Source organism: Acartia tonsa, chromosome 6 (assembly GCF_053477335.1).
Source record: "Acartia tonsa isolate MP-2025a chromosome 6, ASM5347733v1, whole genome shotgun sequence".
Taxonomy (NCBI): domain Eukaryota; kingdom Metazoa; phylum Arthropoda; class Copepoda; order Calanoida; family Acartiidae; genus Acartia; species Acartia tonsa.
The window spans coordinates 38,423,570-38,445,569 of NC_137265.1; the positions used below are offsets into that span (position 1 = coordinate 38,423,570).

The following is a 22,000-nucleotide window of genomic DNA, read 5'->3' on the forward strand; positions in this document are numbered from 1 at the left end:
GTTAGATGTTGAGGTAGATAGATGTTGAGGGTCTGAACTGCTGTCAGGAACTGATTGGGTTTTCCCTTATCACACTAGAGCTAGGAGGAAAGAAACTTGCAATTCTTTATTTGCTAAAAATACCCCTGTTAGATGCTATGGAGTAGCTCTGCTCGGGTGTGAAGGTGTGTGTGTGTGTGTGTGTGTGTGTACGTGGAATCTTCTGTCCTTGTAACGCGCGTTCGCGCCGTCAAATCCGCGCACACGGGGAAAACGCGCTCTCACCCCTCAGCTCGCTCCCTCATTGGTCCGCTTCGTCCGTTAGATTTATGATGTTTTCCGCACTTTGTTGCGCTACCCGTGAATGGCGCTCTGTATATCCGATCGCTAGCTCCACACTACAGACGGACTTGGCCTAGTGTGGGTAGGAAGGGGGAAGCGCGTGAGGGGACGGGGGTAACTCCGTCCGTTCCCACTGTGAGGGAGGGGGTAACTGTGTGTTGGTGTAATGGGGCCTCTGCTTCTTAATCTTAGGCTTATCTGTTATATAACCCTGATTGTATTTGTCTTCAAATGGAGAGGGGCCCCCTCCCCTTCCCTTGGAATAAGGGGTGTATTTGTTATTGTGCTGTGGGCTTGAAATTGTTTTGATTATATTACATCTAACTTTTATTGCTGTCCTTATCACAATTACATAACAGATTTGTTGACCAACTCTGTTCTATTTTTAGCTGTTATCACAATAAACAGTAATCCAAGCCTGTTCTATTCTTAGATTTATCACAACACAACAATTTGTTTGCCAAGCTTTGCTCATAAATCTATTGTTTGGTCATCACATTAGGGTGGTAATCCCTGCAAATGTGATATAATATCTGTCTTCTAGATGGGTGGCTGCGTTGTAGCTTCTCAGGATACTCGGGGTTGACGTAGTTTTTCTCTGTTCTGGTGCACTACACCCGTATGTTAGCTCGCAGCTTGCAGCTATGTGGCATGTTTCAGCCTATCGGCGGCAGGGAATGTCCCGTCCTGCTAGCGCCACTGGTTCGGATCCTGCTATTTCTTGCAGTAAAGTTGGCCTATTTTCAGCCGTCTACACGTATTTGGCTTGTTTCAGCCGGTCCGCAGGCCTGTTTCAGCCCTTTTGGCGCTCAATTCTCCGTTAGATATCAGCGCTGCTCGCGGTTATTCGTCAGATTTCGCTGTTTTGCTTCCACAACTGCCGGATGCAGAGTTAAACTTTGCTGTCCAGGGTGGGTAATTCAGGTTGCTTGCGTCAGTTTTGCCAGATTCACTGCTGGGAGTACCTTAGCCTCAGATGCGCGTCTGCTCTACACTTGTGGTTCGCCGTAATCTCACACAGCTGACACCAAAGTTGTGGTATCCGCCGAGGATCAATGGCAGACACCGGAGTTCAATTAGATTATGGCAGTGTGACAGACGTGGACACCTTACTATAGAGAAGCTACGCTTCTCTAGCTTTCACTAGATAATGATCAACATCTACTTTTAGTTGTCACTTTATTGAAGGCTTAAGATATACTGGAGTTATATACAACAAACAATAATTACATGGATAGGAATAAATAATCATAACATAAAAGCATAAATAATATATATACAATGGTCAGTTTGGGCAATAATGATTCCCCCATCCCTGGAAAGGGTGGGGGAGAATTAAGAATACAGTTAACCATAATAAACATGACAGATTCAAATCATTAATTCTAAGCGTAGGGAGGGGGTCACTAGACCCCTTCCCCAGGACTCGGGGGAGGGCCATTGACCCTCCACCGAACCCCAGATCAGGGGTGCCATAGACATGGCTCACGGTTGCCGAATACCACACTACGACCTTAGACGCCTCTTAGGGCACTTGAATATAAGCGATTTCTGTTGGGAGGATGTAGGTAACCCTCTCATTAAAATAGTTATAAACCTTTTTTTGACCTACTGCAAAGGAGAACAATATTTTTTCAGAGCGGTTGACGAGATCTTAAGCTACAGACACAAATAGATATCCTGTTGCTTATTATATTACCACCAATAGATTTGTTTTGAAGACTTACCAAAGCATTTCTTACCACTGCACTGCACCTGCTTTTTGTCATCCACAGTTTTATAAAACTTAGATAACTAACTTTGTGGTTGGTTTAGAGTATACCAGGGAGGAAGGGGATATTTGGCTGTTTATTACACTAGTCCTCAAATTCTTATAACAACATTTTCCTATTCGTTGGCCCTACAACTTGGGGATTGAATCATAATTTGGTTGGTTCATTAAGTTGCGTGTCCTAATGTTACAACTACTATTTGTAATTTACAGAAAAGGTAATTTTGCATTGGAGATGTACATCAATTAAACGGCCATTGTCATATCCCTTTAGATTCCTTGGTTTATACATTTTATATTTGAAAACTTTTTAATTTTGTATGGAAAGTTTTGTTAGCTTCAACTTTATACAGTTTTGATTTTATTCATTATTCATTAGAAATCTTCCTATGGTTATCTAGCACATATAAATACCCAAAAAATGTGATTTACACTATAAATACTGTAAATTATTACCATTAGCTAGCGCGTAAAAAATTGATATATTGGCAATTTTTCTCAAAGTGCCATGTTGAGCATTAATTCTCACTCCTTCTTATTTAAAATAAATTGAAAAAGTAGTGTTTGCATTTTGTTTGTAATTCGTTTATTTATTACTTTAGGCCAGATTAGTTTAGGTTATATTAGGTATTGGGTAGCCCCAAGGCATAGAAAAATGACATTCTCTTCAATTTTTAAAATTAGGGGGGTTGGGGATTTCTGCGCTCGCTAGGCACTTTGAAGGAAAGCTCTTACTTTATTTTTTTTTAATATGTAACCAAAGTTTCAGATCTTGTGATGGTGATAGCCTGTGGAGGGTTTTAGAATGCGAGTGAGTCTGTTTCCTATGTACCAACCTGGCGCTGAGGGATATTGGGAACACTAATAACAACCAGTTATAGAGTAGCTGCGCTACCTAACTAAGTGATATTGTTCTTGATATTCATATTCATACATATACAAACATATATTCCTCAGTTGAAATATCAAAGTATAGTTAATCTCAAGTTTTAAAAGTGATTTTTTTCAAGCTGAATTCAGAACATTTGGATTGTGTATAAAAGGTATTCTTTTTTATTTGAACATAAATTTTAAGGGGTTGGAGGGTTCATTGGACTATATATTATGCTGGTACTAAAGTTTTACATACATCTTTACTCATTCGTTGACTTAAAAACTTTGGATACTCTTCTGAAACCTTTATTGGTAGGTACAAAATTTCAGTCTCCACATTTTTTCACACATACGATTTATACTTAGAGTGGGTAATTTTGTTTATTATAATTAGAAGTGTGCACCATTATATCGTTCATTGTCTTATCTCTTAAGAGCTTACAATTGAAGATGAGCCTTATACATCTTAAACATTTTTCATTTTTCTCATACTTAAATTATTTAAGAAGTTGGCTCTTTTTTATGCGTTGTTCTACAAGTTTAAAGTAATTGTTGATAAATTAAAGTATTTTTATTTGAAATTTCAAGGACCTTTGATTCTTCCATTCATTGTAAAAATTCAATTTACTATAAAGAAATCGTTTAGAGGAAATTTAAATTTAAAATGTATCGAATTGAATTTTGTATCTAAAATTGGAACCATTTTATCTCCAGTCGAGTCTAGCAGTGTAGACAAGCAAGTTTTATATTCATTCAAGTTATTTAAATTGAAATGAAAAATCAGGTAGCTGTGTTTAGTGCTCTAGGAAAATGGGGGATGCATATCACAGCTTTTGGCCTACCTATTCTATTTACTTCATAGTAGAGGAAAAGAGAAAGGGAAGAGGGAAAGAAACCCCCTAGGAAAGAGATGGGGTATAGGTTATTTCATGACGTCAATAGAATAGGTTGGCCAGAAGCAGTGGCATGCATCACCATTTTGCTAGGGCACTATAGACAGCTACTTTAAAGAGTTGAAAATTGGATTAGCGAAGCACATAAAAGTCATATATGGACAAACAGACAGAACGAGTTATAGAGCTGAAAAGAGAGAGAAAACCAGAAAAAAACATGACTACTTTATAGAATAGGATAAATCAGAATTATTACAAAATATTAAATCTTATTAAAATAAGAATAATATTTTTTTGTGAATTAAGAGACCCTTATTTGGGCCTCTAGCAGTCATAATTTTGAAATACATCCTGGTATCATCAAGCAAGGATGACAACATCCATAAAAGTGAAGCTCGGAATTAGAAGGACAAACGAACAATAACACTTGATTCGTTTATAGGATTGTACCTTGTTTAAATAGGAATCAGTATTCAAAAAATCTGATGAATCGGATAATTTTAAAATACAAAATACAAAAAAGTAAACAAAGCATGTTTTAAATGGAAGAACTTTCTGGTAACAATTATAGAGTTGCTATGCTTTCTAAGTCGTACCTAACTGTTAAAGGAATCACCATGCAAAGTTTGAAATCGATAGGACAATTCTTAACTGTTTAAATTACCGAAAAGGGCTAACCGTTACGGACGGACGTACGGACCGAACCTAATTATAGAAAAGCTTCGCTTTTAAAAAGAGAGAGATTTTGTTGTTTGAAAGCAGGATCTCTTTTTCTCTTTTAATATCTTCTCTGAATTATTCTACGCTTGATTAAAATCTAAGGTTAGAGGTTTTATGGTCTGTTGGATGTAAAAATGTCATTTAACTGCGACTTGACCTTCCAGTGCTGTTACTCATACTGATGGCTTTGCCTCAGGAAAATTAAGAGATAAGACAATGATGCACCCTCCTAATTAATTATGATTAACAAAATAACCCCTCTTGAAGATTTAATTATTGGTGGAAAAGTTCGGAAACTGTTGTTAAGTTACATTGACGAAGATTTAGTAAAATTTCCTAATGTTTTAAGCCAATGAATGAGAGAACGTGTTCTAAATACACGAAACTTCAACATCTTTTTTTTTTTTTGGGGGGGGGGGGAGGGAGGCAGAGAGAGATTGAAAAATGCTTTTTTACACTAGTCCCCAAAGTTTTATAATAACGTTTTCTTATTCGTTGAATTTTGATTGATCCATTAAGCTGAGTGTTTAAACGTTACAACCACTAACTTTAATCTACAGAAGGAGTAATTTTGTGTATCATCATTGGGGATTCACATCAATTTATCGGCTATTGTTTTATCCCTTTAGATCCCTGGAAGGGAGGTGTTCTTGTTCATGGATTAAATCCCTATCTCAAAATCCATCAAAAATAGTTTAGCGATCATAAGTTATTAGATAGTTAGACAGTTATTTTCAACATGCACTCCAATTTGTTGTAATTCCACCGTAGTATTGGTCAATTTAACCCTTGTTTAATGAAAATCTTATTCTTATCTAACTTGCACTTTGTTGTGCATTTTTCTAAAAGTACATATTCAGCGCAAGTTTTTAGTTTAGGTTCTGTGCGTTTGTCGCTTTCTTTTATACATATTATGAACGCTATTTAGACATCATCCTCCTAGATGTACTGAATTTTAGTTTCCGAAAGTGTATCTAGCTTCCTATCTCAATATTTGCTACTAGCTAAAAAAGCTTCAAACTTCCAAAAAAATCAAAATTTGAAAAATTTAAATTTTTAATGTTTAATGTATAAATCGTTTATACAAATTATCGCTTTTCCCTTTCACCGGAGTAGCTGAAAATAGCGTTTACAATAATTAGGTTATCTGCTATACAACTTTCGAAATTAGGAAAGAAATAGGCAATCCATTTTCAGCATATCTTCTCCTATATTTCATTGAATCTTCGAATGATAAGAGCAATTGTTTAAGCATTCTAATTCTGTTTCATAGTCGTAGAATATATAACTTTACAGAATCTTATCCAATAAAAAAATACCCTCTAAAATTTGTTATCTTGGATAATTTATATTGACTTATTTGAGTATGTCGAAATTTTACAAAAGAGTTACAGAATTTGCCACCTTATAACAAAATTGTCCCGGTTTCTTTTGTATTTTGTATATCTAATGTACCGTAGAGATAGAAAAGTTATATAGAAATATCTTTTTATTTCTGTGCAATTTTTACATGAACAACCCCTTTTTATAGCTTTTATTAGCATTGCCTCTTGCCTTAAACTTGTCAAATTGATTGGGAGTAAAGGTGATTTCTAACCCCCCACCTAGCCTACTCAAGGAATATAACCTAAAACTAAGCAATTAAGTATGCTTCACAATAAGAATAAAGATTTATTCACTACTATTAGGGATATTTTGTTTTTAATAAAAACAAGGACGACAACATCAATATGAACCGCAACAAACCACAACAAACTAAAAAGTTATACAGCATATGCTAAGTGGTAAGAGAAATAAACACAAGACATTTCACTACTTTACTTTTCTCATGTATATTATATACCAATACATCCATGAGCATGAGCGACAAACCAACAGACCAATTGATTTGTACACCAGATACACACTGGTGAGGGGAATTTTCCCTCAAAATTCAGCTATCCAACATGAGGAGAAAGCCAGATCTGTCCTGATTTTGTATCACTTTTGAAAAGTGCGATTCCTGTGACGTCATATAAAAAGGGAAGGGGGGAAGAAAATCTCGTCCCTTTTCTCCCATCTCTTTTGAAGAGATTTTCTTCCCCCTTCCCTTTTTCTTTCCCGAAACGTATATGACGTAACTGGAATCGCACTTTTAAAAGTGATACAAAATCGGGACAGATTGGGCTTTCTCAAAATGAAAAGCGACCGAGAAAATCAAATTTTCCCCCTACAGACGGACATCAAATAAATAATACATATAATACTAATAATATAAAGTTTAAGAGTAGGAAGTGTGAAACTAACTTAGGTTACATTTATCATATTTCCTATTACTATGCAATTAGATAAGATAAAAATGCAATCATATATTCTTATGAATTTTCCTGAGAAAATGTACTCTTTTTCAGAAGAAAACTTTTTGAGAAAGGTACCCCTCTTGATAATACGAATCACATTATACTTTAATAAGTATTTCTGGATTAGAAACCGGTTACAATCTGTGAAGAAAAAACATGTTCTGTATTGTTATAAGAAGGAATAGATAATGAAATACTAGTTGAATGCTTAATCCTGTGTCCAACTGTCTATTAAACAAACTATTTATCACATCGTATTATAGACAGTTTTCGTTAATACAGCGGATAATAATCAGGTTTAAAGCCATACTGGAAACAACTTTATTGAAACTATTATCTCTTTCGAACCTTAATATCTTCTTTTTACAATTTTAAAAATTGGCAAATTTAATCGTTACATAAATGTAAGAGGATATCTACCAAAGTATCTCGCTAATCACGATATTATTCTTCTTTGCAATGAAGTTTCTCATTGACCCAGGGAAGGTATATAACTATTTTTGGAAGGGTACTTCCACCCTAACAAGAAAAATCCCCCATGGAAAATAATTTATATCTTTTCTTTCTAAACCTGAAATGTAAAAGGAATGGTCCCTCCTTCCCTTTCTTCTAGAGTCCCTAGACACCTGGTAAATAAAAATTAAACATCAGATCGCGATAGACGGTAAAGAGAGAGTTGTAGGGAGAACAAGTACGAATATAGCCATAAATGAAATAGTAAATTTATTCTGTCACCGTCGTAAAAGGGAATATTATATAAAAATATTAAAAGGGTTGTCATCTAACATAAATAAACACTCTAAAAGCTTGATCATCAAAGCGGATATTTATAATAATGCTTCGCATCTAACAAACACATAGAGGGATAGAAATATAAATAGATAGATAATTATGAGATAAATGTTTCTACATATTTATCAATCAAAATTTGTAAATGCATGAGAATTTTCAAACATTTTTTCTAACAATAACTCCATTCTGACAGAGAAAGGAATGTAGATTAGTAAAAATTGAGCGCCGTAATACAGGAATCTAAAGGGATAAATTAATGTACATCCCTTACGATAATACACATTAACCCCTTCTGTAGATTAAAATTAGTGGTTGAAACGTTTGAACACTCAAATTATTTAACAAACCAATCAAAAAGCACAAGTCCCCAAAGTTATCAAGTCTACGAATAAGAAAAAGTTATTATAAAACTTTGGGGACTAGTATAATAAACATCCCATTGTCCCCTCTGACTCTTTCTTTTATATCTAGAAACATTATGTTTACTGATTTATTTCGACATTTTGCATTTAATAAAAGTGATCATTTCTGACACATTCATATGATTATTTATGATGTCGACTATATATAAATCAATAACAGCAACGTATGTTGAGGGGTAAGGCAATTGACACAAATTGATGTATACTCCCTTTTTGATTAATAAAATTACTCTTTAAGTTTAAGTTTCTAAAATCATATTAAGATCTAATGATAAATTCAGGATTTTTTTAACCAACAAACCACAGAACGAGTATATAAACTTAGAGATTCTGTATAATTTACAGTCCAATGTCCCCTCCCTCCCTGAAAATAGTGTAAAATTCAGGAAATTCAAAATTTTGCTATGGAATAATACCTAAATTAATTTTATTTAAGATAGTTATATCATTAAAAGGTCAATCTTGACAACTTTTAAATGTCAAGTAGTCGATATAATTCATTTATATTTCTATTTGACACAATAATTTCATGTTTGACATGAAAGGTATAAAAGGAAGCTACCTAAAACTTTTTCCGGTGGGGCTTCGAAACTGATTGTTTTCTGCAGGATTAGAACCAGCTCACAGCCATACTTAAAACTCATGTATGGTTTCGTATTACAGATAATTTTCCTAGAATATTAAAATGAAAAATCTTTAAATCAATAACAGTTTTTTTTAGCCCGGTTCTTCGCCCCATCAGGTCTAATAAAACTGGTTTAATTTTGATTTTTTATATCCGCGGAAAGCTGTCTATAATACGATGTGATAAATAACTATTATTAGTTTCATGAATCATTTTTAAGAATACTTATTCTAGAGATGTAATTCCGACAATTTTACTTTCATTTTCACAGATTTTTTAGAGAAACTAAATTTTGAAATAAAAAAATAATTAAATATGATTAGTAGCTGAAGATCAATTTAAAATGTATAGATTTTATATAAAATGATTATTATATTTATCAATTAAATTACTTTAACAGATGCAGATTTGTAATAAATTTTGGAGTTCTCTTCTTTTTTAAAATTCTGACTTCTGAGTCTTCTAACAAGCAATAGTTATTTATCGCATCATATTATAGACAGCTTTCCGAAGTTAGTAAAATGTAAAACTAAACTGGTATTGATCTTATGATTTTTATATTATCATATGTGAGATATTTATAGATACATGATTTTTCTTCCATTAAGTCCAAAAACTGGTTCTAATCCAGCGGATATCAATCTGTTTCGAAGCCATACTGGAAAAAAATATGTGGACTTATCCATAAGCAAGGAAATTTATTATATAATATGTAAACCTTTGTCGAGTTTCACAATAATCAGATCATTCCTTTTTATAATGTAAATCTAACAAGCTCTGGTATATTGGTATCTTGATGTACAGACCCTAATTATAGAAAAGCTTCACTTTTAATAATTATCATTTAATTCAGGTTGTAACCGTGATATAACTATACTGGTTGTAAAGTATCTCGAATAGCAGCCACAATAATGCCTGAGGCTGATACACCCCGCTCTCTCCAACAGGCGGTCAATGGAAGGTGAGCATTCCGACGGACGGACAAAGACAATTGTGCAAAGAGCAGATTTAATTAAGCAATACATATTTCTTTTGACAGAAAGTATTTTTTGTAATTTATTTAAAATACGAGGTTGCGTGATTTTTTATACAAATTAAATTTTTTTGTGTTTCATGAATGATCTAAAGAAAAAAGATATTTTTATAACAGCGTTCACTATCTTTGGTTTAGAATAGAAAATTCAAAATATTTATAAAAAAGTAGAATACCAAAATCAGAAAAGTAGTTATAACACTCAAAAATAATATTGAAAAAGTTTTTTAAAAAAGATATTGTAAAAGTAAAAAAGTACCTTTATCTTTAAAGGTATGCTCCTTATCTTAACCTGACATGGCATATAACATTTTAACTTCTCTAGTTTGACACGGTGTGGATAACCAGGGAGTAAGGGAGGGGGCAATGGATCGAATATTCAATTTTTAGGAGTCTCAGACTTTGGGTACTGGCTTAAAGGGAATTTGCAAGACTTTGGGTACTAGCGCTCAAAATGCCGCTAACTCGTTTGTTAGTTTTGAATATTGCAGACAAAAGTCAATAAACTTAATTTGTTATGATGATTTTAACAATTTTTTTCTCTCCAGAAAATATTATTTCATAAATAAAAACTCCCTGGTGGATAACACTCGAACATTCACCTTTTAGGTCGTCACTATTAAAACAAAGCCATAAAAACTTCCATTTTTTGTCAATTTTTTAAATTTTATAAAAAAAATCATAAGAAACCAACAGGGAATGACATTGGGCTGTTTATTAAACTAGTTCTTTACCCTAACATCTTTAGGACTTTCATTGAATTTTGATTGATTGGTTCATTAAGATGAGTGTCCAAACTCTTCAACCACTAATTGTAACAAAAGTGGTAATTTTGTTTATCATCATTGGCGATGTACATCAATTTATCGGCCATTGTCTTGTCCCTTTAGATCCCTGGGAGAGCTACGATTTAACATTTTGCTCCTTTGTAATTGATTATTCTTGCATGTTTTATTACTGTTAATAGTACGCTAATAAAAACTAATCAGTTTTATTAATTACAACACTTTATCAGTTATTAGTAGTGTTTAGCCTAGCTTGCTTTTACAGTGATTATAATAATTATGGTTAAATACAAAAAAAAGAATGACATAATCCATAAAAGCAAAGCTCTGAAACAATAGGACAAACGGAAATTAACACTTGTAGAGTGTCAGAACTGAATAAAAGTTGAAAATTGTATGTAAATTTGTTGAAAAACTGTTCAAATACAGGATATAGTTTAAGGAGATGCTCTCATTTTTAGGACTTGATTGTAGAGATACTTAATAATATTGTATTTTGTTGTTAAAGGAATCAGTATTCCAAAAATCAGAACAATTGGATAATTTTATCACAAAAAAATAGTTGTTAAAAAGGTTAAAAATCAACATGTTAAAAATGTACGTACGGACATTCTAGTAACAATTATAGAGTTGATACGCTTTCTAAATTGTAATTAACTACTACAGGAATCATCATGCAAAGTTTGGAATCGATAGGACAATTCTGTTCAAGTTAACGAAAAGAGCTAACTGTCTGTGGTGACGTACGGACCGACCCTAATTATAGAAAAGCTTCGCTTTTAAAAATAAAAAGTGGCTACACCTTAAAAGGACTCTTGATTTGGGGGGGGGGGGACGTCGGCTCTTCACTTTCCTTTTTTTTTGAGGAGGAGGGATTTATCTTGGAGTGAAAAAAATTTTTTAGGAGGAGGGATTTATCTTGGGGAGAAAAAATTTCCTGCACCTAAGCTTAACTGTTAAGTAGAACCATATCAGTCCAGCGGTTACCGAGATCTTAAGCTAACGACACACACACACACAGATAGACATACACTACGTCTAATTCAGCATTGCTAAAGCAAAAGTTTAATCCTAGAAAAATACTTGTTTAATGTGTATCATCTTATTTGGAACATTACATTTGTTAAAAAAATTTACGATCTTATAAATTATACTTTTTGAGGATATACCTATATTATAAGGACGTTATTATAGAGTTTGTTTTCTTCTCCATGCCAAGTTTTAAAAAGGGATTTTAAACAGTCGTTTGTTGCTAATTTTTTATTTTAGCTGTAATTTGAAATAACTACTTCTTAGACAAAAATTGCGTAATGCTGACCCTGAACACTTTTATTTACGCTTTAGCTTTGTTTAGCGGTCAATTTAGTTTCACCGGCCAAATATTTTAATTGCACTCTATTGTTCACAGGATCAGTGCTAATTAACCCTTTCTAATTTTGTTATTGTGTTTTATTTTTTTAAAAACATATAAATTTAAATAATTTAATTGGCTTGTGTGAATTATATCTTCCACTGTTTATAGGCCAAAGCATTCCCTTAATTTTTACTAAGAACATGTAATGCTTATCATAACAGAAGTAACATTGAGCTTCTATGATGCATAGCACAAGTGTACAGTGTACAAGTGTATAGTGCACAAGTGTACAGTGTACAAGTGTACAAGTGTACAAGTGTACAGTGTACAAGTGTACAGTGTACAAGTGTATAGTGCACAAGTGTACAGTGCACAAGTGTACAGTGTACAGTGTACAAGTGTAAGGTGTACAGTGTACAAGTGCAAAGCGTACAGTGTACAAGTGCAAAGCGTACAGTGCATATGTGTACAGTTAGCTAGTGTACAATTGTAAAATTCTCACTATTACACATAAAGTAATGTGACTTTGAATTAATGAAAAAATTCAGATTGATTTTCAAGGTTGAGGCCGCTCCGACAAACATGTATGTTAAGGAGTGAAGGGAAGGGGGGGAAGGGGTACTCCATGAGGAGTATTTTCGTCCTCCCAAGGGAGAGGTAGAGAGAGCGCCTAATTAATAAAACCAATTTTAATTTAAGAATAGCAAATCATAATTAGATTTTAATCGCAATTTATTAAAGGTCCATAGCAACAATCTGACAAACAATAATTATCAATTTTAACACTGAAACGATGATTGTTCAACTTTCTTTCGTAAATAATGTATGAACCTTCTATGTTAAATAGTAGTACGGTTTTTTGTCTGTTGCGAAGAATCTCGCTAACCGCTCTACAGATATGAGCCTTCTTTTTTTTGTAGGTCCAAGGAAGGTTTTTAACTATTTTTATGTGAACCTCAGCCCTGCAATGATAAATAAGGGGCGGTGGTGCACTCTCCCATTACTTCAAGTGCCCCTAGAGTCTTGCAGGGGTGTAGCTACTGCATTTTTGAGTGACGACTGACAAGTGGACGGACAGGACCCTAACATCGAGTATTTACGCTGTTTTGGATAACTTACAATGGGGTAAACACCTTATAACACTAATGGAGGGCAATTGTTTGTGGAAAGGGAGAGCAAAAAAAGGAAGCTTTGCTGCAGGGGTATGGAGGATTTAATAATGCCGGCTCCGTCCGATATACGTCGCTTTCTTGGGCTTCTAAATCAGAGACTTGGGAGGGTTGGGGGTGAGGGGGGGGGCTAATACGGAAGACCCCCTAGAGATTTGGGAATAGACATAAGAGATAAGAGGAAATTTATTGAAGAGTGTTTCAGATAAAGCTAGCTTTATAAAATATTTTCTATTATGAACAAAAATAATGTTTCATATAAATTTGTTCGGCTCATAAGAAATCGAAAAAATCTGGTTCATGAAGATTTTAAATGTTTTATATCTTATTGTATTATAGATAACAAACCTGGTTTTATTCTTATGATTTTTCATTATGGCTGAGATTCGGTTCTAATCCAGCGGATATTAATCGGTCTCTAAGAATTGCTGGAAAAAATATTACCTATTATATAAATATTTTTTTGATGCTTTGTTGTCCTTCGTACGGCCATAAGGTCATTTAAAACCTAGGTCTCCAAAAAGTTTGTCCTTACTGGATTAAAATTTTTTATCATAACTAAAAAAATCTCCAACCTGTAAATTTTACAACAAATAGACGTAACACTTTTTTCTTTCAATGAGCAATGTTAAGTAAAAGATTAAGCAGTAGATAAACAAATTTTGAAAATGCAACACACGCGCCCACTCACACACACACACACACACATCTTATTTTTGACCATTGATAGTTTCAAGAAAAAGGCAAAATATTCAGTGAATTTTACTTGCTCACTACGGGTGCATTTCTTACATTCTTGTGGTGAGATATCTCTGTGAAATAATCAAAATAATGCAATCTTTATAAAATGCAGTTTGAAATTGGTGAAAAGTACATTTACAGAAAAAGATAGATGTTAAATTGTATTTTTAAAAATTATTTGATTGATACTTTTACCCAATTAACCCAAGTCTAGGGGAGGGGGGGGGGGGGGTTGCTTAAATCACCCTCCGTCTGAAGCTTTTTGTGTGAAAGATAAAGTTTCAAAATTTTCTGACCCAAATATTCAACGGAAAATTGATTATTGAAGCCCTACGGAATAGGGTTTTATAGAGGGATAAATATAAATTCCGTAATAATTAGTATCCAGCGGCTACGCCCTTAATAGTAAAGTAAATCAACCACTAATTTGAATTTTAGTTTAAACATGAAAAAAATGTTTGTTGGTAGGTCGTTTGGTTAGCGAGATCTTTTTGTACACACACATACATAAATAACCCTTATTACTTATATAAAAGTGTTAACTATTTTGTGATCTAAATACTATTCTATTTATGTTTCTAAAGAACTTATTATCTCATAATGTCTGTATACCTCACATGACCTAATTATGTAATATAAACATCATCAGGTCATTATATAAAAGTAACATGATGTATGTCTGTGTGTTTGTACTCGCTAACAAAATAGTCTTAAAAAATATTTATTTGTGTATGCTTTTTAATTATTATGATTTTTATTAAAATTTTTAAAATATGTTTAGGAGGTTCTTTTATCAATGCTCTTTAAACGTATTCATAAATCAGTCAATTTTTAAAACAACCGCATTTTATCGAGAAAATTTCTCTAACTTAAAAAGTCAAAGGTCAACTTTAGAAGGATTTTAGTGCTTAATAAAATCGAAGTTATATAATTTAATCAGAGCCGTATTCATTTTCCGAGTAGGTGTTTTAAATATTGCAATCCAATTTTATTTCTCGATGGTATGTGCATACAATTTTACAAAAAAAATATCACTTCTTAAAAAGCTGAAAATGTCATGTTCAAAGAGTGTGTAGTGACTGGACAAAGTGTCTTAAAAGTCAGCCATGTGACGTCATAAAAATGAGGGAGATAAGAGGAGAAGTGGGAAAGAAAATCCCTAAAACACTATTCGCCAAAGTTTTATAACAAGGTTTTCTTATTCGATAGCTAAACAATTTTAGTAACTTTATTAAATTTTAAATGTTAGGTTTATAAAATTTAGTGTCCAAACATTTCAACAACTTATTGTAATCTATTGAAGTAGTATTTTGTGTGTCATCATTGGGGATGTAAATTAATTTATCGGCAATTGTCTTATCCCTTTAGATCCCTGTTTAAATATCCTAATTTTTGGAGGACTTTGAAAGACAATGTATGTAGACATAAATTCTTTTAAATGTTAAAACATGAATTATTATTATTTACTGCTTACATAAAAACAAAAAGCACTAAACTAGAAAACTAGGAATTTATAAAAATTTTAAAATATTTTCTTCTGCAATTGTAACAACGTATTTAGAGTGTAGATAGAGGGCAGACGGTTTCGTCGGCGTGATTCAGAGGCCCACAAACACACACACACAAACACACACACACACACACACACACACTTACACCTCCACATTAACAGGCCTTCGCTGCTGGGCCTTACGCCCCCGCTCCCTTTTCCCTCCCTCCTTCTTTTTTTGCATGTTTCTAACTAACCCTCTCTCTCTATATATATCTCTTTCTCTTGTTCTTCTGCCTACTGTGTGAGAGGGCTAATGCGGTTTCTATTGTCCATTTTTATTTAAAATCACAGATACTTTTTTATCAGTTTATCCTAATATAGTTTTGTTAAAGCTATGAACAGAAGGAAAATTGTTGAAATGTATATATATGTTATATAGAATGTTTATATTCTGAAGGGAATGGGATGGAAGGGGGGCTTAGCACTCCAGAGGCCTTCCATCCAGCAGTCGAAACTTGGTCGGTCATGCCTTACTAACATTGTGTACTATATGTAGACAAGTGTAATATTTCTGGCACCAGCATTCTCGCGCGTTTTTTACGCTTGCGAAACTTTCCCCCGGCCAAAATAAATGACGTTGTGATTTTAGTAGCAGAAATATTCAGTGAAGTTAATTTAACTAATCTATTTAAAAATATTTTTATTTAGTGAATTTGATGTATTATGATAAAGTGATTTGTTTAAATTAACAAGGTCAAATTTAGCAGAACTTTTGAAATTTACAAGATTTTCAAAATTCAAAAAAAATTTACTTATTTTTTAAAATTTTCTTTTTACTTTAAAAGTTAATTTAAAAAACGTTTAAATACCCTTTTTAGCAGGGATCCTAGGAGATAATGACCGATTATGATAAACAAAATTATCCCTTCTATAAATTATAATTATGTATATGAAAAGTTGAAGAACTGTCAGTTTGCAAAACCCAATAAAGATTTAATAAAATAAGGAAACATGTTATGAAACTTTGGGAACCAGTTCATTTAAAAGGCAAAATGATACTAGCACCATAATTAGCTTCCTTGAAAAAAACAGGCCTAACGTAGAAACTTTAGTAGAAAAACAGACATTCTAGTAATTTTTTAGGATTATATCAAAAACCTTATTATATTATATGACAGTCGTCGCGGTAAAAACCATTAATTTTGATATCTTACATGTTCTGGACAGTGTTATTCTTGTTTATTATAGCTGACATATGTTTAATATTACAATGGATTTATTATTACTTGGATCTTACACCAGTTTATTGTGTACTCTATTAAAGTGAAACTTGTAGTGGGTTAAATAACGATCCCCATATACCCCCTTTACATCCTTGCCTCCCCTCCTACTGGATGAACGAGCTGGCCAATAAATAGCAAGAAAAAGCAACGACAATTTTTCCCCTGTCATATTATCCACTTATATTCTACATCCATTTAATATTGCATGTTAAGAAGAATGAATATATAGAATTCTAGTTAATTAAAAGTAAAGATTTTCTAACATGGAAAAGCTAATCCCATCTTCATATAAAGAAATAATATGTACATGTACAAATTAATTATATGAGAATCTTCATAGTACAAGAAACCACAAAGATAGTTATGTGCATTAGTCGCGGAGTTAAAATAATATTCATCATAATTTCTGTATTAGAGTTCGCTGTTTTCTGTACCAAAATACTTTTTCCATTGTGAAATCCGTTTGATTTTTAGAATGCAAATTTTGCAATTTTTAGAGACGTTTGGTATTGGTCATCGATCAATTGATTTTAAGCTATTTGCCCTTCCCCCACCCTCATTTTAAATCATTTAAAACGAAGAAAAAAGCAACTATTGCAAAAAAAGCTGAATAAAGAAATAAGAAATATATAGATGAATGTCTTTATTTAGAGTATAAACTTAGCATTTGTTATATGATACTAAAAGACTGGCTAAGCTTTGCACTTTTTAGCTTCATATTTCATATATTGTCTATGTTACATTATAGTTTTATATAAAAAGTGTTTTTACAAAAATTATAGCACTCTAAAAAGATTGCAAATTTTTTTTAAGGCCCTGGGCTTTTTAATCAAAATTTAGGATGGTACCCTCCCCCAAAATAGCTATTATCCTTCCAAGAACCTAGAAAAGGCTGCACTGTAAATTATATAACCATATCGGTTCAGTGGATAACAAGATTCTTGGTTAAACACAGACAAACAGACACAGATCCTGTTATTTTTATATTAGTATAATGCATACAGAACAATAAAAACCTTAACAGTTCTTAAAAAATCTCTTTAAAAATCTAACTCAAAAAAGTATATTAATTATTATCTAAATAAGATCCTTAATTTTTTTACAGTGCAAGTAAAAAGTAAGGTGGCAATTAATGTCAAAATTTATAGGATGCAACCCTTGTTACAACAAAATATTTGATTAGAGCTTTGATAAGAATAATCTCAGTCAGTGTTAAAAAGCAAAGCCATAGGTCGTACAGATTATTGAATTAGGCTGAATTTTTACTTCTTTTTTAATAGGAAAAAAGTCAAAAAAAATTTTTTGGCAATATTTCGTATTTTTGTTATAGGTCAAATACTGTTATGTAATAAATACTTATTTGAGAAATATTTGAATACAAATATTTAATGGCAGAAAGTTTTGTGATATATTTGAAATAAGGAAGAAAGAGATTTATAAAATTGTTCAAATAAATATGTTGCTTCTGGTAATGAATTATTTCATTGACATTTGTGCATTCATCCAGGGAGGGAGGGGACAATGGGCTGATTATAGCACTAGTCCCCAAAGTTTTAGAATAACTACTTTGGGGACTTTCATTGAATTTTGATTGGTCGGTTCTTTAAGTTGAATGTCTAAACGTTTCAACCACTAATTGTAATCTGTAGAAGTGGTAATATTGTGAATCATTATTGGGGATGTACATAAAGTAATTCGTCATATATTAAGTCCCTTGCATTTATCCCTGCTGCACACAGGCAACACCTGTCAGGTCCTCCAGGTTCTCTTATTTGTTGCTAACATGGACATCATTTATTGGTCGGTTCGTTCATCCAGTAGGAGGCGAGGGGATGGGGTAAAGGGGGTGGATCATCTCGATTGTTATTTTAGCCAGCTACATGTTCCACATTATTAGAGTAAATGATAATCAGAAGATCCAATTAATAATAATCTATTCATCAAAACTTTGTGGACTAAATCTTGATAAACCTAACTAACATCTGCGAATGAGAGAACGTGTTTTATAATTTACATTAAAATGTCCCCTACATCCCTGCCAATTATCCCCTTTAAATTTAGTATAGATTCAGAATACATATTGTGAATTATAAATTATATATTAGATGCATTTGATCTTAAGTGATTAAAAGTTTATTTTAACACAGGGAGGGATGGGTCATTGGGCTGTTTCTTACACTAGTCTCTAAAGTTTTAAAATAACGTTTTCTTTCTCGTTGGCTTAAAAACTGTGGGTAAATTTATTGAATTTCGATTGGTTGGTTCATGAAGTTGAGACTCCATTGGGTAAATTTAATTTATCGGCCATATACTCATCCCTGGATTTAACATCTATAGCAAGATTGGGTAAGGTATTGACAACCGCTATATCACATTCTTGAATTTCCAGCAATTGGGATAATCGTTTGTAATGCTATTAACTACCTCCTGATTCAAAAAAATTATATCATGAATAATATTTTTATGGTTGATCAAAATTAAGGATAGGTTGTTTTTGGTCTAAGGGATTTTAGTTGTTTTATGTATTTTAAAACTTTTAACTTAAAATACAATGTAAAATGATACAATATTTTTATTTTAATTAAAACACAATTTTTTTGTATTTTGATGGCAGAGAAAAGAAATATTATATTAATCCTTTATTTTATACTTGTAAATGGAGGGAAGGTACAATTATTCTTGTCTCTATTGAGCTTAAGAATACGGGAGGGAGAAATAATAATTTCAATACCCTATACCTGTCTCCCTGAAATGCACAGTAGTTCTTTCCCAGCAGCATACAATATGCAGAATTCAAGATTAGGAAATATGTTTCACATAGATTTAATTTCATATAATTATACAGCATTATTTAAATTGTTACAAAATTGGTACAAAATATTAGATTATATTCTTCCATCCCTAATTTGATATCCGAAACTTTTAGGGGTTTTCTTTCCCACTTCTCCTTTCATCTCCATCATTTTTATGACGTCACATGTCTGATTTTTGAGACACTTTGTCTAGTTACGTTTATCCTCAAAAATGTTGAACAGTCTTTATTTATAACAAACTTAATGTTTAGATCTGTTTCTTTTCGTAACTTTTTTATTTCTTTCTTATTCTTATAAATGAAATAAATACTAAGAAGAACCTACTTTGTTTAAGTCAAAACTACAAATATAATAAGGTTCAAATATGAAAGACTATGTTTATTTATTGGAACAAACACCTTTTATTGTAAAGATTAACTTCATCTTAATTAGAACGTGTGTTCTGCTATTTGAATTTAGAGGCTGCTGATTCTTTTAAAATACTTCAGAGAAAGTTTTCCATTATGGATTTGAAACCAATAAATACCCGCTGGATTAGAACCGGTTTTTAGCCATACTGAAACATTTGAAAACAATTTTTAACGAATTTTAAAATAAAGTTAATGCCAGTTTTTTTAGCCCATGCCTTCGTTACTCTTGGGACTAACAAAACTACTATTTATAGTCTTATCATTTTTTATTTTAATATCTACGGACAGCTGTCTATAATACGATGCAATAAATTACTTTTACTTACACATACATTTTTTGTTGTCAATATAAAAAGAAGTCAAATACTGAATAAGTCTAAAATATATAGATGTGAGGAATGAAAAGAGATATGAAAGAAGAATATGAAATGAATTATCAGACAGGTTTACTTCTGAGATTTGTACCCTTTTTTGATTTGTATACTCTTATTTAACTCATTTATTTCACGTAAATAGAATTCAACTAATGTATATTGAATATACATGGATATTATGACAGTAGAAAAAGTGTTGTCACTTTAGATTGCTAATATGTATCGCATTTTTTGGTCAGTTTGTTCATCCAGTTGGAGAGGAGGGAATGGGCTAAACGGGGTGGATGGGGGGTATCGTTTTTTGAGCCCGATGCGATATTAACTTTATTAAAGAACATGAAAATGTGGTGTAACTTCCAAGTAATAATAGATCCAGTATTCCACTATGATTGGATCAATAATGAAACAAAGTCTTTTGAAGATAAGCTGAATACTTGATTCTAATAGACATTTAATGATCATTTTAATGGCTGTAATTTTTGAAACTCAAAAAAGTCAAACTGTACATTTATTGAAAGTGGTATGAAAGAACTCCACTGGATATATATTCATATATATTTTAGTTCTATTCAACAAATAGATATCTACTACCTCTACAACATCTTGATATCAAACACTTTCACATTAATTAATTTGACTCAAAGCATATTCCTAGCAATAAATGTGTAAGTAAAGATATATAATCCAGATAACTTCCTGGCTCCAGTGGTGGGGACCTTTTTCGTCTGCTAGCAATTTCCTTTCTGTAGCGACTTGTCAGTGTTAATATTAACGACGCTATTGGCTGATATTCAAAGACACTAATGAAAGTCGGCACAGAGTCCACGGGGTTTGGGACATACAGTTATTGAAACCTATCCCCCTCTATTGTTTTACTTTAGTTTCCTAGCAAGTGCCAACAAGAAGGATGGTTTTAGTTCTATTTTGTCCTATCACCCTAACATATAACATGTTTGAATATCTTTTTAAAATAGATTTCTCCCATGGTTTAAAGCGTTTGATAAAATATTAAAATTGTAGAACAAACACAATCTGCTCCTTAAGTGTATTGTCCTATTCAATCGATTTATCTTTTTTTTTATCACACAGAGATATCTAAATCTAGTGTTTTAACATTACTGCTCATTATAGATAATACCTAACAATTGATTTCAAAAGCACTTCTAACAATTTCACCGTTTAAAACAAGTATATTTTCAATCCCATCTCCCCCCTTTCTCCAGCTTAACAGCTTAAAGATAAAAATCCAACATTTTACTCGTATCAGCTTTTTACAAGATCTTACTAAATACTTATCGTACATACCCACATAATTCTAATACTTGCGAATAGATGATAGCAACCTTCATCAATAATACAAAGTAGATTGATGTCTGTCTGTCCGTCCGTCCGTCTGAAGCTTAAGGTCTCGGTAACCACAGAACCGATCCAGGGATAAGGGATAGGAAACCTGGCCATAAATTAGGTCTCGGCCTGGTTTTGAAAGGGATCATGCAACTTTTACCATTTGCCTAATTTAATGACCTTACTGGCGGACGGCTCATATTGGCTACCGCTCTAAACCAATAGTGTTCTGTGATACAAAACAAGCCCAAATCACAGATGGCGGAAATTTTAGAAGCAGACAATTCTAGAAAAAATAATGATTTCGTCTGCTACAAAAAAATAAATATAAATGGTGTTAGATCACATTAGTTTAATTATTAAATCTGCTTAGAGTTAAACATTAAAAAAGGGCCATATAGAAAAAACAAAAATAACGGGATTATTTTTTTGGAAAGAAGGTAGCT

At 32.6% G+C, this 22,000-nt stretch overlaps 1 protein-coding gene across 8 annotated transcripts in view; it reads left to right on the forward strand.

The window, feature by feature from the left end:
- The first annotated feature begins 2,854 nt into the window (after window positions 1–2,854).
- Ndae1 (Na[+]-driven anion exchanger 1) overlaps window positions 2,855–22,000 on the forward strand; it is a 98,550-nt gene continuing 79,404 nt past the window's right edge. For all 8 annotated transcript variants that reach the window (XR_013880764.1, XM_080164746.1, XM_080164741.1 and 5 more), the window contains exons 1-2: window positions 2,855–3,135; window positions 9,610–9,717. Coding sequence is in view for 7 of the 8 variants with exons in the window: in XM_080164746.1 (XP_080020872.1) it covers window positions 9,668–9,717 (50 nt within the window). In the remaining variant the exon portion in view is untranslated. The remainder of the gene's footprint in view (window positions 3,136–9,609; window positions 9,718–22,000) is intronic.